The sequence below is a fragment of the Haliotis asinina genome, chromosome 7 (assembly GCF_037392515.1).
Source record: "Haliotis asinina isolate JCU_RB_2024 chromosome 7, JCU_Hal_asi_v2, whole genome shotgun sequence".
In the NCBI taxonomy this organism is placed as follows: Eukaryota; Metazoa; Mollusca; class Gastropoda; order Lepetellida; family Haliotidae; genus Haliotis; species Haliotis asinina.
In genome coordinates this window covers 66256524-66277784 of record NC_090286.1, presented here as the reverse complement: position 1 = coordinate 66277784, position 21261 = coordinate 66256524, and the positions used below count along the sequence as shown (strand labels likewise).

Genomic DNA, 21261 nt, shown 5'->3' with positions numbered 1-21261 from the left:
CAGGAAAGCTTCAGAACATCATTACCATGTGCAAAGAACAACGTTCTGCAAATTCTACCTTGTGGCATTTTCAAGATGGTCGCCAATTTCAAGACGGCCGCCAAAATCATTAAAATGATTATACACACAGATATTTTGTCAATAAGTGTGCCATGTGACATATCAAATGAAAGCTTATCTCACAAAGAATCTACATATTTATGTTGATATCATGTATTTTGGCTTTTTCAAAATGGTCGCCAAAACCATTAAAATGACTGCTGAAGTATACACATGTACATGTGTCAGTATACGTAACAGATGTATTCACATGTACAGGTGTCAATATACGTAACAAGACAGTTGTAGTACCACCTTGGTATTTACTTTGTGAGACATGTCCAGTTACTCTTCAAGATCAAACATTTGGTCTGCCCGTAAACAGTAGATTGGACAACACTTATCGACCAATTGGAGATAGGTAAATATACGTACGGACTTGATGTCACTATGAAGTTAAAGGACATCTTCTTTCAGCATGCTGAAAAATCTCGGACATTCTAATTTAGTTCTTCATCAGACAGATCGTGATAATTCCACTCCTTCCATGCCATGTATGATGGAGTCAGAACACACCCACAAGAACTTCTACCATCAGCAGTCATCCGACCTTCACAGACTCTTTAGGCATTTGTTGTTTTAGCAAAGAGTACGGACGTACATTTAAGGATGTGTATATTTTTTGCCAGCTCAATAATCGAACATTTAAGGATTCCTGAACTCACCAATACACTGACGAACTGTTCGGCTGTTTCATGTGGAATGAAAAACTCGACGCTGGATGTGGAAAGCGATTATCATTAGGTTGAACTAGAGGAGACACTCTCAGATGTTTCGATTATAACAGGATACCTTTTGGATTGTCCAATGCACCAGCCATGTATCACAAATTGATGAGAAATTGATGTCTGGAAGATCTATATCTCAAGATATGCTTGATCTACTTGGATGACCTGGTGATCTTTTCAAAGATTTGTGAATAACATGTTGTATGGTTGGAAACGATTGGAAGTTGTGTGAATCCTTTAAACACAAATTTTGATACGTGGGGTATATTGTCTCGGAAGCGGGAACTGAGGCCGACCAAGACTAAAGGTCACATGCAACCAAAAAATCAAACATAATTAAAATACAATTACCAATTATTCATGACATATAATATACATTGCTGCTTGTAAAAAAAAAAAAAAAATTATAAGCGTACAATCGCGATTCAAAAGTGCAATATTTTGTACTTGGGCTCACTTCTCTCGAAAGGAAGCCTTCGTGAGACCGAACCCAGTCATAGCGGGTAGGGATGCACTCAAGTGTAACGATGGCTTCCGATTGGCTGGTTCATTTGCTGATGCGCTGAGGGCTCATTGTGTGTACAGAAAGATGATCTGTTTGATGAACATTGTAAAAGTATGGCGAGTCACATGAAAGTAAGATTCTTTATGGATAACAACTTCTTTTATTGTACTTGATGCGTCGTTTCAGTATGGATTTATATATCTTTGTCAAACATAATCATAGTCACTAGAAGAACTTGTTATATATAAAAAAATGTATATAGAGATGTTGGGTTTTGTAGATACATGTTCTCCGAATTTGTGTTCGATCAAGTCAAAATTCATCTCTGTAGAGATGGTAAACTACTGCGCAGCTGGAAAATGTCATTCGTCCAAGTACAAAGCAGGACTTGAAACTGACAAGAGTTTGCACCAGTTTCCGTCAGATCCAGTCATCCGAGAAAAATGGATGTAGTTTGTTTGCAACCCACAGACATAAAATATGACATGTGTACAAGTATCACACCTGTCTAATTACATAATGTGGCAGAGACAGGAGTCGGGTGCACGAGTCACAATCAATTTATATATTTATTTATAATTTAGCCTGATAGGTGTCAAGTTCAAATTGCGTGTGGTCAGTGATTGAAGCTGTGTATTGCATATTGTCGTTAGCAGACAGGCAGATAGCCATATAGGTGTCAATAAACCAGACATTGATCTTTCTCTGTGACAGAGGCTGCGTACCACAATCAACAAGTTATTTTATGTAACGAGTAGATTATTTACTTGTTTGAGTACACAACCAAGATTAGACTACTGCTCACGACCTCATACTCCGGGCAGGCATACTGTTTCAAGCCCCACGAACCTATTCACTGCGCATGCGTCATGGGCGCAGCGCAGCGCAGCTGTTGAAACCACTTTTTCACCCAGCACTGGGGGAAATTTAGGGAATCGTTTGAACTCCGATTTCGCGGGCTTTTTTTCATCGCGTTTTTTTTTCAACTTCATAGGTTGACTTTGCATTGTTGATGGAATTGGCAGATAAGTATTATGGAAAAACAATGGACTAGTATTTGAGGACTTTACCACATTAATCCTCAACCAGAATGAAGATACTGAAACTCTGTCATAAGCATTGTTCTAGTAGGTGGGAAACATTTAATCTAACCAAAAAATATCAATACCAACCTATCCCTGTCAAGACAAATAGTCTAAAAGTTACAAGTGGAACGCCAGACTGAAGGTAAGAATGCAAGAAACTTACCAGCATATCCCAGCGCCCCAAGGGATTCTAGTTGGTGTGAGTCCACCGTGGGAACTGCCACCAACTAGAATGGTTCCTGAATTTATAAGTGCCTGGCGACGTCGGATGGGACAACCTCTGACTTGAAAAAGTAATATTAAAACTGATACTTGGAACTCAGTAATTGTGTTACTCAAGCATCAGCTTTTAATCCATAGCAAAACTATTACTTGATCTTATTATTTGATAACTGAACATGTGATAGCAGATGCTACTGGCTACCTTCACCTATAACTTTAAGTGTCCTGGCGTAAATAATATTGAAGATATAGTTTAAATACAGATGGTAGCAATAGTCTTCCACTGCGTTTTATGAAAGGAAATATTGTATCCCTTCCAAAATAATCCAGTTAACATAAGTGAGACCATAAGGCCTGAAAACTAGTTACTGTGGGCTCAATTACATGACAAAAACATTTAAGCTAAATTGAAATGTTGACAGTAAATCTTGACATGAATTGTCCGTGACAAACAAGACACTTTAATACTTTGTCACAATTAGAAAGAAGCTTTCCAGATTCTGAAGAGAAGACCTACTTTACCAACTTTCCTAGGGTATGTCGATCAGTCAAAGCGTTTTGAATTGCATACTGATGCTTCATCACATGGTTTAGTTGCTGTTTTGTATCAACGACAACAGGACCAGCTTCGAGTCATTGCATATGCCTGTCATAGTTAAACCGTTCTGAAAGGAATTATTCAGCTCAAAAACAGGAATTCCTAGGCCTCAAATGACCTGTCTCTGAAGAATTCCATCATTGCTTACATTGCTATCACACTGAAGTTGTGACCGATAATTAGCGTCTCACCTATGTCTTGACTACAGGACATCAATGGCTTGCAGTTCTTGCAAGTTGCAGCTTCATCATAAAGTGCAGACCAGAAACAGCCAATACCGAAGAAGACACATTGATTTGTTCACCAGACTGGAACAGACCAGAACTATAGAACATTACTATAGACTCGGATAGATAGACAGAAAGACAGACAGACAGACAGACAGACAGACAGACAGACAGACAGACAGACAGACAGACAGACAGACAGACAGACAGACAGACAGGCAGACAGATAGATAGATAGATGTCATTGTTTTAAGTATTTATGAAGTTTTGTTTACTTCATATGTTCTATCTGGGCGTTTAGATGCCAGTACCTTAACCACTTGTATGTCAATTGTATGTCAGAATTAAACCAAGGAGTGATTGACCGTTGTAGTTGTTTGTCCAGGATCTGTATGATTATAGTATTCAGCCCACTTACGGGCTTCAAGATCAGCACTCAACGTCACAGCTCCAATGTTCCGTGGTAACAAGGTGGTCTGTTTATAAAGTGACCGCATGTGGGCTAGACAAACCTATGCTCGAGGGTTTATCTGTGACAGTATGCATCATTGAATGTAATGTCCCAGTTGAGGGTTCAATAATTAGTCTATGGCAGTTGTGTGGATCTTATATTTACTAGTCAGAACACCAATGCTGGAGCCATGAGTGAATATTACAAGCAGTGTCACAAGGGAGGTATGTACTGCAATACGGTCCAGTCTAAGTAAACCTAGGCTCAGTTTTATTCGTTCACAGTAAACACATAGGCTCGGTAAACTTAGGCTGAGAATTGTTATTACAAAGTGTAAACCCAAGCTCAGTATTATTCGTTACACAGTGTAAGCCTAGGTTCCCTATTATTCGTTACACAGTGTAAACCTGCGTTCAGTATTATTCTTTACACAGTGTAAACCTGCGTTCAGTATTATTCGTTACACAGTGTAACGAATAATACTGATCTTAAGTGTACTTAGACTGCGGTACGACCCTACAATTTAAATGATCGGGACATTCACCAAGCAAACATTTTCCTTGCGAATCATAAGAGGATGCATCCATATTTTTTCATACAAAGGTTAATATGACACACACACACACACACACACACACACACACACACACACACACACACACACACACGCATATATATATGGGACCGTGTGTCAACCACGACCAACAACCCAACTGAGTTCACGAGTATGGCGTTACAAGTGCAGCTTCGTCATGAACCCAGCAACGACGCAAAAAGATGTCTTGCCCACCTTTTCCTGAAAGTCTAGGACTCATGCCTAACTGCTTACAGTAGTACGTTACTTGCGTTTGTTGCGAAAACACCTACGATTTATCATCCACGAAGGAATTAATCACAACACAAACACTACAATGTTTATTCCCAATGATGGAATGTTGGCACAAAAAGTGAGACGCAGATTAGTCAAAATAAAGGTGTTCATTGTGTATGCGAAAAACAGCTGATCGATGTAAACAATACCACGTGATAACTGCACATGGCCGACGAAGAAATATTGACCAATGAAAACACGCATGATGGTACCAATGGCCAACCGCTGCGCTAGGAAAAATACGGCCCGTACATCCAGCTACCTGATTTACATATGTTTATAAACAGTGCGCATATTCGCATACAAAGGACTAAAGAAAGTAGCACATTTCGTGAATAATGCCTTTTCTTGGTCGCGACTGGCGATCGCCGGGCGACGAATGGGTTCGGACAGCCAGTGGATGGGAAAGACTCAAACTTTGGAGGCTTAAAGTCTTCGAAAATCTCAACGAAAATGTGATCGCAAGGTTTGTTTTGATACTGTAGTCGCGGGACTACTCTTCCGAGGCTAGTTTCGTTATCTGCGTCTAGTCTAATCAAACGCATGTCGGGTCAAATCATATCAGACCTCACCAGCCAATCATTCTGTACATTCGTAGGTCCTGTGAAGATCAATTTGTAATAACCAACACGTGATGTGGCATCTGTGCCCATATGTGATCGACGGCCCGACGGTTCACACTGACGGCAGCCATGATTGCTAACAGTTGCATGTGTCATGACCTGAAATAGCATATTGCTTGTGAAATCCCGGGCACCCAGATATATTGAACTGCAATCCGGTTATCTTGCATTACCATATAAGGCTCAAATAGTCACGACGCGTCCATGTTTGGATGTACATTCGATGTGGTCAACACAGCGTCTTATTATTTTTTGTGATGACACAGACGTATGCAGGTATATATTCTGAAACATTCACTCTATCGTATATTGTAGGGGAGCTCAAGGATCGCGCCACTGCCTCTCATAACATAGGTAGGAGAACAGGTGTACACCATGTTTTGATCTAGTTTGAAGATTTATATTTTAGAGTTATCAGTGTCAACATTCTTGTCCCCCGATCAGCAGCGCGTTACACCGTGTAGATACATGGGACTCGTGGGGCCATTCACATTCTATAATGTGAAAATATTCAGCGAAACGGAAATTACAAAGTATTAACATCTTTGTAATTGTTTACTGAATGAAAACCCTATCAACATGAGAGATTACCAACTCATGCAGTGCTGTGTTGTGTGCTTTAATTATTCCAGGATTTGCCACCCAGCTAACATCACCTAAGTAGGCCTGTACCGTTGGTACTGGCATCGTTCTGGCCTGTACCGTTGGTACTGGCATAATGTACGACTGTATAGAGTCACTTCCTGTGTGATGAATGGTGGGAGATTGGTGACAATTTGGAAATTTGTCCACATTTCTGAAAGTAAATTGACTTAATGTGGCACCAACAAGTAACAGTATTTGTTGAGAAGCACTCATAAACATTACATTTTCAACTATGGTTAAGTGTTCTGAACTCTGAACAATAAAATGCACCATGAATTTTACTTGGGTAAGACCTTTTAAAACATTCAGCATGTGTCATGTTGTTATGTCAGAGTTTCATTCATAAAACAAGATGAAAACATGATGCATCATTGGCTCATTGTCCTTCTGGATGAACTTGTTCAACAGGAGTTTCAAAATTCAATTCACCTCATATAGTCTGAAGTATTTTCAGAGTTTCATTTAGTATTCAGTCTTTTGACGATTTGTCCAGTATGACATGATTTTCAAACAATACTATAAGCTACGGCATATATTGAATTGATGTTCTCAAATGAGACATATGAACAGGTTTTCCATGATCTTAACAACATGACACATACTGAATGTTTCAAATGCCTCGTCCATCAAAATTCATGCTGCATGTTATTGTTATTAAAGGTAACCGCCCACATATGGTGATTGGCCCAGGACAGTTTTGCCTGTAATGGGCCACTAACGGAAAGCAAGCATTGGTCCAATACTGGCTCTGTGCCATCATACATTATGCCAGTACCAATGGTACATGCCAGAATGATGCCAGTACTGGCCCAGCAATGTGATGTTAGATGGGCTGGTGTTCCTTGTTACTACCAGGAGACTATTGCTTCTTGTGAATGTTTGCAACATGTGGAACTTGTTTTAAAATACCACTGACGTAGCTACAAGACAACTCGTAGTCGCAAACTCAGGGCATGACATTGACACGAAAAGTTGACTCATGGTGGCATTCAGCGTGTTAGCTCAGGTTAACTCTGGTTAGCTGCAGGCTTGTTTCCCAACTAAAACCTGCATTCTGTAATACTTCAAGATAAACTGGTGGTGAACTGCCATGTTAGTAGTTGTCGTGTAATGTATTCTGAGTTACAGTGAAGTGTCAGAATAGATAATTAACCTTAAGAATAAGGTGTTGCATCACCGCTTCCAGCAGTCTGGTGGGCTGACCTTGCCTGCTTCATGTTTGACACTAGGTTGATCCGACTTGCCTTGGTGGACACGAGCCAGAGAGACGTGATGGAGAGGAGACAGCCCTTCATTCAGTACCACCGCGGAACGTCCAAGGAGGTGAGATGAACTGGAGGGGGACAGGTTCCACAGAAATAATTCACAGTGATCTTGATCTCACAGTGACTACGTTTGCTGGTTTCGTGTTTCAAGTAATTCACATCTAGATGCAAGTTAGTGTTAGTGTATTAGGGAGGCAGTTAACACTGAGCTTTAAATATTCAGTTGTGTGACAGTGTTGCAGCTAAATGTGGGACAAATGTTGTACAACTTTAACAGCTAGGTCACAGACCTAGGGTAATTTACTCATAACCTATCCAGTCCAGAAGTCATTTGCACAGACCATTTCCCCACTCAGTGACTAAATAACAGTGTGATCTCCACCAGATGCCCATACGATCAAGTAGGCGTGGGTGTGTTTCTCATACCACTGGGTAGGCCAGGGTGGTGCCTATACCACAGAGTAGGCAAGGGTGGTGCCCATACCACAGAGTAGGCCAGAGTGGTGCCCATACCACAGAGTAGGCCAGGGTGGTGCCCATACCACTATGAAGGCCAGGGTGGTGCCCATACCACTGAGCAGGCCAGGTCGGTGCCTATACCATTGAGTAGGCCAGGGCGGTGCCCATACTACTGTGAAGGCCAGGGCGATGCCCATACCACTGTGAAGGCCAGGGTGGTGCCCATACCACTGAGTAGACCAGGGTGGTACCAAAACCACTGAGTAGGCCAGGTCGGTGCCTATACCACTGAGTAGGCAAGGGTGGTGCCCATATCACTGAGTAGGCCAAGTCGGTGCCTATACCACTGAGTAGGCCAGGGTGGTGCCCATACCACTGAGTAGACCAGGGTGGTACCGAAACCACTGAGTAGGCCAGGGTGGTGCCCATACCACACAGTAGGTCAGGGTGGTGCCCATATCACTGAGTAGCTTGGGACTGGTGCCATAGCACTGAGCAGCCCAGTGCGTGGTGCCTATACCATTGAGTAGGCCAGGGTGGTGCCCATACCACTATGAAGGCCAGGGTGGTGCCCATACCACTGAGTAGGCCAGGTCGGTGCCTATACCATTGAGTAGGCCAGGGTGGTGCCCATACCACTGTGAAGGCCAGGGTGGTTTTTCAAACGAACAACTATATTTTTCTCAAAACAACTCAGGATGATAACATTTATAACCTAAGACGATAAAAAATGATGTAACTTGACCTCAACAAACTAAATGTGAATGACTCTTTCTTTTCAAACTAAATATGAGAATTTCCTATATGTTAAATGACTTCTGCTAAACTAATGGCCTGAACGAATATTTCAGGCTATGCAGATTTGAATTTTATCTGCTAAACTCCACAGAGTGTATAAAAAATCTAATCACTAACGGCAAAAACTAACTCTAAGCCACACAAGCTAGCCCAACCAATCCCTCCAACCCACGTGGTCCGCTCACCCCAGCCTAGCAAACAGCATGTGAATCATGCATTTTCTCATGATGATGTGTTTTGATGTGGTGTTTCTTGTCTATGAACACTTACTGTGGTGCGTTTTCAAGCCAAATTTTGCATGTCAAGGAACAAAAAACGTAATCTTCAGAACAGTGGTGCCCATACCACTGTGAAGGCCAGGGTGGTGCCCATACCACTGAGTAGACCAGGGTGGTACCGAAACCACTGAGTAGGCCAGGTCGGTGCCCATACCACTGAGTAGACAAGGGTGGTGCCCATATCACTGATTAGGCCAGGTCGGTGCCTATACCACTGAGTAGGCCAGGGTGGTGCCCATACCACTGAGTAGACCAGGGTGGTACCGAAACCACTGAGTAGGTCAGGGTGGTGGCCTTATCACTGAGTATGCCAGGATGGTGCCCATACCACACAGTAGGTCAGGGTGGTGCCCATATCACTGAGTAGCTTGGGACTGGTGCCATAGCACTGAGTAGCCCAGTGCATGGTGCCCATACCACCATGTAGGCTGGGGCATGGTGCCCATACCACTGTGTAGGCCAGGGCGTGGTGCCTATACCATCAAGTAGGCCAGGGCGGGGGCGCATACCACCGAGTAGGTTCTTGCAACTCAGCTGACACATGTCATCATATCCAAATTGTGTAGATCAATGCTCATGCTGTTGATCATTGGATTGACCAGTCAATACTCGATTATTCACAGACTGCCGTCATATAGCTTGAATATTGTTGAGTTTGGCATAAAACTAAACTGATTCACTCACTCTTCCCAAATACCACCGTGACGATGGCGTGACGACTTCTGCAAGAGGAAGTAACCCATGATTTACCTAGTTCCTGAGTACTGGCACAGCCTGGGCAAGGTAGCTCTGGGCAACCGGTCATCAGGTTTCGTACAGTCCCAGCTTAAATAGTACCATCTTGATACAATAACACAAAAGAGCCATGATGTCTTGATAACACAATGAACTGATTCAGCTTGTCCGATATTGTTACAGAGGAAGGAACTGACTAGCATCAGTGAAGCCTTCATCCGTCTGGACATGACTGGGGCTGTCAAGGATATCCGCAGATTTAACTATGTGTGTAAGGTAGGTGACGTGTACACAAGTACAGAACACCCTGGTGGTTGCACCAGTAATCAGGGTACGCATGGCCAACATACAGAAGACCCTGGTGGTTACACCTGTAATCAGGGTACACATGGCCAACATACAGAACACCCTGGTGGTTGCACCAGTAATCGGGGTACACATGGCCAACATACAGAACACCCAGGTGGTTACACCAGTAATCAGGGTACACATGGCCAACATACAGAAGACCCTTGTGGTTACACCAGTAATCAGGGTACACATGGCCAACATACAGGAGACCCTGGTGGTTACACCAGTAATCGGGGTACGCATGGCCAACATACAGAAGACCCTGGTGGTTACACCAGTAATCAGGGTACACATGGCCAACATACAGAAGACCCTGATGGGTACACCAGTAATCAGGGTACACATGGCCAACATACAGAACACCCTGGTGGTTGCACCAGTAATCAGGGTACACATGGCCAACATACAGAACACCCTGGTGGTTGCACCAGTAATCAGGGTACGCATGGCCAACATACAGAACACCCTGGTGGGTACACCAGTAATCGTGTTACACATGGCCAACATACAGAACACCCTGGTGGTTGCACCAGTAATCAGGGTATGCATGGCCAACATACAGAACACCCTGGTGGTTGCACCAGTAATCAGGGAACACATGGCCAACATACAGAACACCCTGGTGGTTGCACCAGTAATCAGGGTATGCATGGCCAACATACAGAAGATCCTGGTGGGTACACCAGTAATCAGGGTATGCATGGCCAACATACAGAAGACCCTGGTGGTTACACCAGTAATCAGGGAACACATGGCCAACATACAGAACACCCTGGTGGTTGCATCAGTAATCGGGGTACGCATGGCCAACATACAGAACACCCTGGTGGTTGCACCAGTAATCGGGGTACACATGGCCAGCATACAGAAGGCCCTGGTGGTTACACCAGTAATCGGGGTACACATAGCCAGCATACAGAAGGCCCTGGTGGTTGCACCAGTAATCAGGGTACGCATGGCCAACATACAGAGCACCCTGGTGGTTGCACCAGTAATCAGGGTACACATGGCCAACATACAGAAGACCCTGGAGGTAGCACCAGTAATCGGGGTACACATGGCCAACATACAGAAGACCCTGGTGGTTACACCAGTAATCAGGGTACACATGGCCAACATACAGAAGACCCTGGTGGTTACACCAGTAATCAGGGTATGCATGGCCAACATACAGAACACCCTGGTGGTTGCACCAGTAATCAGGGTACACATGGCCAACATACAGAAGACCCTGATGGTTACACCAGTAATCAGGGTATGCATGGCCAACATACAGAACACCCTGGTGGTTGCACCAGTAATCAGGGTACACATGGCCAACATACAGAAGACCCTAGAGGTAGCACCAGTAATCGGGGTACACATGGCCAACATACAGAAGACCCTGGTAGTTACACCAGTAATCAGGGTACACATGGCCAACATACAGAACACCCAGGTGGTTGCACCAGTAATCAGGGTACACATGGTCAACATACAGAACACCCTGGTGGTTGCACCAGTAATCAGGGTACACATGGCCAACATACAGAAGACCCTGGAGGTAGCACCAGTAATCAGGGTACACATGGCCAACATACAGAAGACCCTGGTGGTTACACCAGTAATCAGGGTACACATGGCCAACATACAGAAGACCCTGGTGGTTACACCAGTAATCAGGGTATGCATGGCCAACATACAGAAGACCCTGGAGGTAGCACCAGTAATCAGGGTACACATGGCCAACATACAGAAGACCCTGGTGGTTACACCAGTAATCGGGGTATGCATGGCCAACATACAGAAGACCCTGGTGATTGCACCAGTAATCAGGGTACACATGGCCAACATACAGAAGACCCTGGTGTTGTAGGTGCTGCACCTGATCCTGGACTCGAAGCTGAGCAGCCTTAGTGGGACAGCCCAGAAACAAGTGATCTGCATCCTTGAGGCGACCTCCGAACAAGGTGAGCTCATTACCTTTACTGTATGTTAAAAAGAGGTTTCGTGGAACCTTTTGTCCAGAGTCTGTTTATATAATCGAAATACAGCATTTGCCATGATTTGGGCTTGCTCCCATGAGTGTTCGGAAACAACTTCAAAACAAATCTGTAAGTCATTCATTAGCAGTGGGTTAGCCTTGTGGTTGAAGCATTCGCTTATCACGCTGAAGATCTGGGTTCGATTCATCACATATATACAATATGTGAAGCCCATTTCTGGTGTTCCCTGCAATGATATTTCTGGAATATTGTTAAAACTTCACTCACTCACTCACTCACTCACTCAACCCCACCCACTCACTCACTCACTCACTCAACAACCCACCCACCCGTAAATTTAAATAATCCTCCAGAGTATTGTTGTTATGTACATGATCAGTTCACAACAAGAAATTTCATGGCAGGTTTTTGTGTTCAAGTTTTGAAGACTGAGTGCAGTCTCAGCACACTCCGCGAACTCCTCAAGACAGCTGACCTGGCCCTCCAGCAGGGGAAGACATCCCATATCGGCAGCGCCAGGCTGTGGATGCTTCACCAACAGAGGGTCACCAAGATGAACTCAAAAGTGGATGCCTACAAGATGACAGAGGTACATGTCACACTCATCTACCTTACATGACATGTAATATAGTTCTACAAGAGATTTGTGCATGCTTGTCTACCTCCACAGCAGGAGAATTATACATCATTTGGTATGTGTAGCTTTTCTACCTTTACTGTAGAAGAGTTATACGGCATTTGGCATGTGTCACTTGTCTACCTCCCTAGCATGAGAGTTTTATGTTGACTATTGACACTTGTCTACCTCCCTACAATGAGAGTTATATGTTGACTATTGACACTTGTCTACCTCAGTAGTATAAATAATGGGGGTTCTGGACCAGCCCATATTATCCATCATATAATAACCTATCCTTCCCTCCCTCATCTAAATTAATAGACCCCCATAACATGACCACTTTTCATCTACCATGTAAAAGTTTACAATTAGTGATAAAAATGCACTGTGGGTGGTTCTGGAACATCCCCATATAACCCATGATATAGTAACCTATCCTTCCCTCACTCTTACTTTATAAACCCCATAATACGACCACTTTTCATCTCCCCTGTTAAAAGAGTACCCAACAGTCTTCCTCTCACTAGGAAGACTGTTGGGGTACGGGACTTGTTATATAAGATATCAATTTCTTTATTGATTTCAGTGTCCTCCTCTTCTTTTTCACCATTTATTAAGTCATCTAAAGTAGCTTTATATTTATCTTCACCCTTTTCTACAATCGCAATTTGTAATTTAACACCAAGTGAAGTACCAACAATGCTAATACATAAAGAACTAACATCAACAACCCCTGAATATTTTGACCCTTTAACAAGAAGTCTATAAATATTATTCTGATCCTTAATGGATAATAACCATAGATTTTACCATTTATAATAATTGGTTTATTTTTATCGTATAATTTTACCCAATCAGCAAATTGAGATGAATGAGGTAATTCATGTATTTTAATTCTTAGGAATATAAGAATAGGATTATCTAAAGGGGTGCCATATTTTACATTTTTAACAGTTGTTTGAATTTGTGTGAAAATTTGACAATTATAAATTTTTATTCCATTCCGTGGTAAAACAGTATCTTTATCTTTGTGTGGAAAATATAAAGTTTTATCTATCACTTTTTTTGTAATTTCTTTTTGGGCTGCCCTCGAAGTATATGAAATAGCTTTAACAATGAAGCCTCTTGTGGGTTTTCTTCTGAATCTGGAATTGTGTGTGTTTTTGTTATTGAGATAGTCAAACCATAAGATCTGTCATTTTTAGGTAAAATTCTGTTTGCTGGAATTTCATTTTTGAACCTAAGTCTAAGTAGTTTCTTTTTAAAATAAATTTTAACATAACTTGTGTCATTCCTTGTTGTTACCCTATCCCAATAAAATGTTAGCAAGTCAGGTAAAGTATAATTTCAATTGCTTTTTCACAAGCGGTAACAAAATCATCTATGTGTGTTGTCATGATATACTAATTAAAACATAAAAGTCTAAATGTGAATTTTTAGGTTACTAACACACACCTGAAGTGTACTCAACAAGAATGCAATGAGAACTGTAAGCTTGATTTAACAGGTAGAGTATTAGATTACACAATCAATCATTTAGAGAATTGTTTCACGTATAATGTAATTGCTGTGCAGTATGTTTACAGTGAATGTCTTGAAGAAACAAGCACATGAATGTGGCCTTCATGGTTATTCTTGCATGAGGAAACATGAGTTATTTGATTTGTTAGGTTTAAAGTATCAGAAAACACCTACTGTGAAAGAGCTAAAAAACATGCTCATCAGCGTGGAATGGGTATTCTCGTATAAGGAAATCTGAGCTCATTGAATTACTAAAGGAACAAAAACCTATATAATTACAGTTCACGCCTACTGAGCATGCTGTAGTAAATATTTGAGAGGTTGGAAAATGGAAATTCAAAGAAACAGATGTTGAAGATATAAAACAATTGGTATTTGACAAAGTAAGCCAAGAAATGAAAGATTTAAGAGTTTTTGAACGTTAAAGATGACACTAGAGAAACAACAGGCAACTGAATACACCAATGTTTACGTCAGAGGTAATCAAGAAGTTACTACGCAACCAGACACTATCAACTCTTCTATAGACAGATCATTTGAAAAAATTCGAGAAACACCAGAACGTTACACTAATAGGGGGTTAAAAACAGTGGTGATAATTATATGAGGATAGCGATAAGATCTGATAAATTTCCGGCTGAAAAACATTCTGATAGACTTTCCAGTCATCCAGAAGATGATGGGATCAATTGGGAAGGTATAGATGAACCCACCCGCGATCTCTAAGGTCCTAAAAATAGAAAAACAGAATCCAGACTTAGCTATAAAAGTATTCGGACAAGAAGGTAAAAATGTAGTGGTACACAGGATAAGTCCTCTAATGTATAAGGATGATCGTAAAATTATAAATACCATATAAGGATGATTGTAAAAATATCAATATATTTATGATACAACAAGGTGAAAAATATCACTACACATGGATCAAGCATTTTAACCGACTGTTGTATAATCAATCGAAACACAAGGAAAAGAAACGCTTTTGTGAAAGCTCCCTTCACAGGTTTTCTAGGTCAGATCTACTCGATTCACATAGGGATGATTGCCTAGGTGTAGGTGAGACGGCCGTATGAATAGATATGCCGGAAGTAAACAACAATATCTTGGAATTTACCAACCATAAAAATAAAATGCCAGTACTATATATTATCTACACTGATTTCGAAGCTATCATTGAACCAGTTGATACCATATCTCAATCCCCAGATCAAAGTATCACACAAAGGGTACAGGAACATGAAGCATGTGGGTTTAGATATGGGGTCGTTCATTGCAATGGTCAAACTAACCCTCCCAATTTTTGTAGAGGTCCAGGTGCAGCTGAAGAATTTCTGAAATGTTTACAAGAAGAAAACAAAAAGATTACGAAAAAATTATACAATAAAATACCAATGCATATGACGCAAGCAGATCGGAAAACCTACAATAAAAGCATGACATGTTTGTTGTAAACCTCTGAATGGTGATTCAGTTAGAGATCACTGTCACATCACTGGTAAATACAGAGGTGCAGCTCACAATGAATGTAACTTGAAGTTGACAACAAATCCTAAACTTATTCACATTCCAGTAGTGTTTCACAATCTGCGTGGGTATGATTCACACTTGATTACGCAAGCTTTTTCAAAAGTCAAAGGTAACATATCATGTATCTCAAACAACATGGAAAGATATATATCCTTTTCGTTAAATAGGTTGAGATTCATAGATAGTGTTCAGTTTCTGTTGTCGTCTCAGATAGATTGGTCAAGGCTTATAACCCTAACGAGCTATAACTAATCGGTACACAAAAGAGGAAACTAGAGCTTTACTGCTACGTAAGGGAATCTACCCATATGAATATGTGGATGACTGGTCTAAGTTTAATGAGACGCAAATCCTTCCATTGACCGATTCTACAGTAAACTTTCTGATGCCTCTGTCTCACAAAATGATTACGATCACACTAAAATGGTATGGGAAAAACTTGGGTGTAAGAATTTGGGTGATTACCATGATTTATGTTTAAAAACGGATTTGTTACTGTTAGCTGATGTTTTTGAGATATTTAGAAAAACATGTTCAAAGCAATATGGATTGGACCCTGCATGGTATTATTCAAGTCCTGGACTCTCATAGAATGCATTACTGAAGAAAAACGGTATTGAATTAGAATTGTCCACAGATTACAGTATGTAACTGTTTATTGAGAAAGGGTTATGCGGTGGTATTTCTATGGTATCAAAACGTTATGATAAAGCGAATAACAAGTATGTGAAAGGCTACAACCCTAAGAAACCTTCAAACCACCTACTCTACCTGGATGCCAATAATCTGTACAGCTGGGCCATAGTAAATATTTACCCACGGATGGATTTGAACGGTTGACTGACCAGCAGGTGGACATCATCAGCATTACACGGGATTCAAACAAGGGTTATATACTCGAAGTGGACTTAGAATACCTGGAGGAATCGCGTAGATCTCCCAACAGCTACCCCCTGGCACCCGAACGGTTGAGAATTAACCAAGATTGGATGTCTGAGTACCAACGTAACCTTATGAATGGACTGCTAGCAAATGTTGAGAAACTTGTACCTAATTTGATGAAAAAAACAAAGTATATCGTTCACTTACGATACAGCTGTATTTATCACTGGGCATGAAGGTTACTAAAGTACACAGAATACTGAAGTTTGACCAGAACCCCTGGATGGAACCCTGTATCCGGATGAACACTGACTTGAGAAAGCTTTCCACCAACAACTTTATAGAAAAACGTGTATAAACTCATGAACAACTCTGTATTTGGAAAAACGATGGAGAATTTAAGAAAACGAGTTAATGTGAAACTAGTCTGGTAAAGTGAGGAAGACAACCTCAGGAAACTGATATCCAGCCCTGCATACAATAGAAGTACTATTATTGACGATGACTTACATATGAAAAAGAGTCACATTAAACTTAATCGCCCAGTTTATGTTGAAATGAGCATTCTAGACTTATCCAAACACCTCATGTATGACTTCTACTATAACGAGCTAAAGAAGCAGTATGGACACAGATGTGAAGTGTTGTACACAGATACAGATTCACTACTGATGGAAATTCAAACTGAGGACATGAACACTAGTGACTACCCGAGAGACCACCCTATGTACAGCAAAAAGTCAACAAAAAGGTCTTAGGTAAGATGAAGGATGAATGTGCTGGTACACCAATAACTGAATATGTGGGATTGAGACCTAAGATGTATTCTATCAAGAAAGCAGATGACGCTGAAATAAGAAAGGTGTGAAAAAGAATGTGATGAAACGAAATATTAAGCATACCCTTTACAAACAAGCTCTATTCGAGAAAAAAACGTTCAAACACCAGATGAATACACTTCGAAGTGATGGGCATAAGATATGCGGGTTGACTTTAAATAAGACGTCTCTATCACCAATGGATACAAAACAATGGATAGCTTCGGATGGTATTAATACCTACATTTATGGTCATAAATATACTTAAATAACATATATATAATGGAGAAAATTTACTATATTTACGAGGATATTGGAAAGGGGCAGACGCTATTAAAAAATTAGCTAAAGCTGCACGTGTTTCAGAAGAAAAAGCCAAAGCCTGGTTACAGAAACAAGGTGTATGGCAAATATACTTACCAGCACCAAGATATATACCCAGGAGAAAATTCAGTATTCATATATCTAATCAAGTTCCCCAGGCCGACCTGTTGTTTCTTCCACACAATACCATCAGAGGTAAAACCTACAAGTACACCCTGACAGTTGTAGACATAGCCAGACTCTACAAGGAAGCCAAACCCTTGACCGCGAAGGATGCGACTCAAGTAGCCCGTGGATTCAAACACATATACAAACGCAGTCCGCTGACATGGCCCTTGGAGCTGCAAGTCGATCCAGGCAGGAAATTTATGGGTGCTGTGTCACAACTGCTTGTCAAACACAATACCAAGATAAGGAGGGGTACACCCGTAAACGTGGAACAGATCCTATATCGTCTATGAAAACGTACAATATCGATAGAGTTGATATCAAAGACGGGGAACCTAACCTATATTTCTTGGAAAATGTGCCGCATAGAGGATTTGTTCGTGAGGAATTACAAATCATCCCACAGGGATGAAAAAAAATATATATTTTTCCTTATCCTGACTCATGCTAATTGCTTATCTCCCCTTCCCTGTCGAAGGTAGTGGAACACCTGAAATGCCTTGAAGTTCCCTTCTCAAAAGAAGCTGACTTAAAATACACTCACCCATGTGTAGCCTCCCTTTTCCCACGCCCTAGGCCACGTGACCGGCCATGCTTGTCACTCGCTCCTTATCACCCAATGTGGGCGGCTGGAGGCACCTGAGGGTCCCTATACAGCGATAAGTTCTTCTTCATTTTGGTCTTTAAACTAAATTCTACTCGTATACGGTATTTGGATTTGTATATGCATTATATGTTATCAAATTTGTCATAATTATGTCATATTAAGCATGTATTTCTTCAATTGAGACTTAGTCCCAATTGATGAAATCGTGTCTACTATGTAGATTGCGGCGGTCGATCCTCATTTAAATTGCCCAACGTGCAAACCCATATGTTCTTCATATAATCGTTGTAAATTTTGCATAGAATTGTCTGATTCAGAATTTACTCTCTATACATGGTCTGTTTACAGACGTGCTAGGGACAAGCAACGGCGGCTTGCATTAGTCATGTCTAAAACAAGTGATTTAAATTTGGATAAATTGGTAACTACGTCTACTGAGATTCATTCCAGTGAAATGTCTGGCGTTTCTCTGGGGTTATGTCTGGGGTCCAACATGTCGTCCCCTGTATCTCAGAAGAGATCTTCCTCAGAAGCAGGGCCGTCTCAACTGAAGAAGTCTAGGTCATTGAAGACGAAATCATCTTCTTCGAAATCATCGCAGAAATCGTTTGGAGAAGAAATCGTCCCTCTACATGAACGACTTATCTTCAACGAACCACCATTGATTCTATACAACGAGGCAGATATCAGCCAACGCAGTCATGGGATGACATCATCTAGATCTACCCCCGACGGCTTCTTCTACACCTCTCAACCCGGAGGAAAATCGCCAGACAACGCAGAATTGTCAGACAATGCAGACTTCGTCAACAGTAGACAACTTTACAGCTCAACCGTCGCTACAAACTTTGCAGCAATTTGACCCAGACGCCTTCATGCAACAGTTTACAACACAGATGATGAATCTGATGGAGCAATGTTTAAGAGAGGAGAGAAGACTGCACTCGTAATCATCGTTGACTACAGCTTAGCATGAGCACTCACCTATAGCGGCACTCAAGCCGGAGGATGAAAAGGACGTGTATGCACACACACTCAAGGAAGATCATCATCACCGTCCCCCTCTTCACGTTGCAGTCAAGAGAGAGGTCCAACCATATGAGTGCACCTGCTTGGGTCTACTCGCCAATGAAGAGGATCTTCATCAGTCTCCCTAGCTCCAGTCCGGACAGACAGATCCATCTATGTCGAGTGAGTGCACTCACAGAAGTGAGGATTCGTGCTCGTGTGAGTGCACTAGCACCAGTGAGGATTCCCGCTCGCGTGAGTGCAGTCGCAGGTTCACTTGTCAATGCAGAAGGTCCTCGTCACTCTCCCAAGTTCATCGAAGGCGCTGTCAACAATCATCACCCCCTTAGCTGTGAACTCTTATAGGAAGGATGAAGATAGACATTATCGAGCGTCGTCATCGGAGGAAGCCCTATTTTCGGACTCTGAAGTTATATCATGGATCACGAATGGACCTGACTTAGCTTCACCATCCAAGGACGCTAACAAAGCTAATACCTATATGATGAAGGATGACGACATCGATACACTTACGTTCCCGACGTTACCTCCAATATCTACGATTCCAGAGATGTTATCTACAGCATTTAAGTCGGCAACCAAGTTTCAACAACTTCATGTACTGTCATTCAACGTTCGTCTCTTCCCTCTTCATCATATGGAGCCCTTCGTCAGAGCAGCGGACATCGATGAAGTTTATAAATCATCAGTCCCGCCTGCAACAAATCTTACAAGCTAGACAACAAGAGTCTTGCTCAGCTTGACACAACTGCGACACACATTTTTTTCGGAACAAGACTCTCATCGCAAAGTTCAGCGAACCTGCCAACGTGGAAAAGAGAATGATCCTGTCAGCATCAGTCACTCAGATTAGGGATCAGTATTTCATGTCTGAACACCTTGCCTGAACTACTGCGGGACTGAATCTACTTCATTGACAAGATTAATGATGCAGCAAGGATGGTCACCCAGGACTCCAGAGAAGTCATGATGATCAAGTCCACTGACACCTTGACAACGGTGCTCAAGCAGACAAGTCAGCATTACACTAACAAGTCCAAGTTCTGCAGAATCCAGAGAGAGCAGGTAAACATTGAAGATGAGGGTCTGAACAACTGGAGTCTTCTACCTTCAGCCGTTCCCATACAACCGTCTCAAGGGGGTGGACGTCCCCATTGGGGAATTCTCAACGACGAATACGAAGATTCTTCGAGACGACTACAAGATACCACTGCAAACTAAACCTTCAATCACAAGAGATGATGGTATTATTTTCCGGGAAAGAATTCCAACACATCTACCTTGATGACAACCTGTCTACATCAGCTTCAATCGGTGAATGTTTGTTCGTGCGCTTTACTCATCTAGACATGTGCTCGCCAATCAGCAGGGTTACGAACAAGCCTGAGTGCTAGAAAGGGTATCACCGTTTGAACAAGATTTCACGATGATCAGTTTAATGATCGTCACGTCAACGTCCAGTAGTATAGGGAATGATAGTCCGAAAACACTTTTCAAAAACCCCTCTAAAAAGCCTCATTTAGTAAATGAGGCTTTGGTGGGACCATTAGCTCTTGCTACTATTGCCCCTACTACAAAGCCACGCCATCACGTTTACCGTGACTTGGCAGGCGGTAACACTGTGCCGTACGGTACGATCAATAATTCTTCTCTTACAAACCCCCTACCCGGCCCATCCCTCAAGTAGTATAAGTTAGGTTCGTCGGCTTTCATATCCACTTTATCTATGTTGTAAGTTTTGACTGACCATATAGGATCGGTGGCTCGCTTACGGCTATCGCCCTCGTGTTCCCCCGGCTGGTATAGATACCTAACTAAGGCCCTATCTGGTATCTGTTTCT

The 21261-nt window shown here is 41.9% G+C and overlaps 1 protein-coding gene across 4 annotated transcripts in view; it reads left to right on the top strand.

Moving 5' to 3' along the window:
• Positions 1 to 1396: 1396 nt before the first annotated feature.
• The window catches only part of LOC137291694 (F-box only protein 25-like), a 62172-nt gene continuing 42307 nt past the window's right edge, over positions 1397 to 21261 (top strand). The window contains exons 1-5 of one of the 4 annotated variants that reach the window (XM_067823133.1): positions 1397 to 1463; positions 7284 to 7377; positions 9773 to 9865; positions 11796 to 11889; positions 12345 to 12514. In XM_067823133.1, the coding sequence (XP_067679234.1) occupies positions 7327 to 7377; positions 9773 to 9865; positions 11796 to 11889; positions 12345 to 12514 (408 nt within the window). In that variant the 5' untranslated portion in view covers positions 1397 to 1463; positions 7284 to 7326. Of the gene's footprint in view, positions 1464 to 5046; positions 5253 to 5412; positions 5764 to 7283; positions 7378 to 9772; positions 9866 to 11795; positions 11890 to 12344; positions 12515 to 21261 lie in introns of those variants that run through there. The other 3 variants (XM_067823130.1, XM_067823131.1, XM_067823132.1) reach the window with 3 other exon arrangements.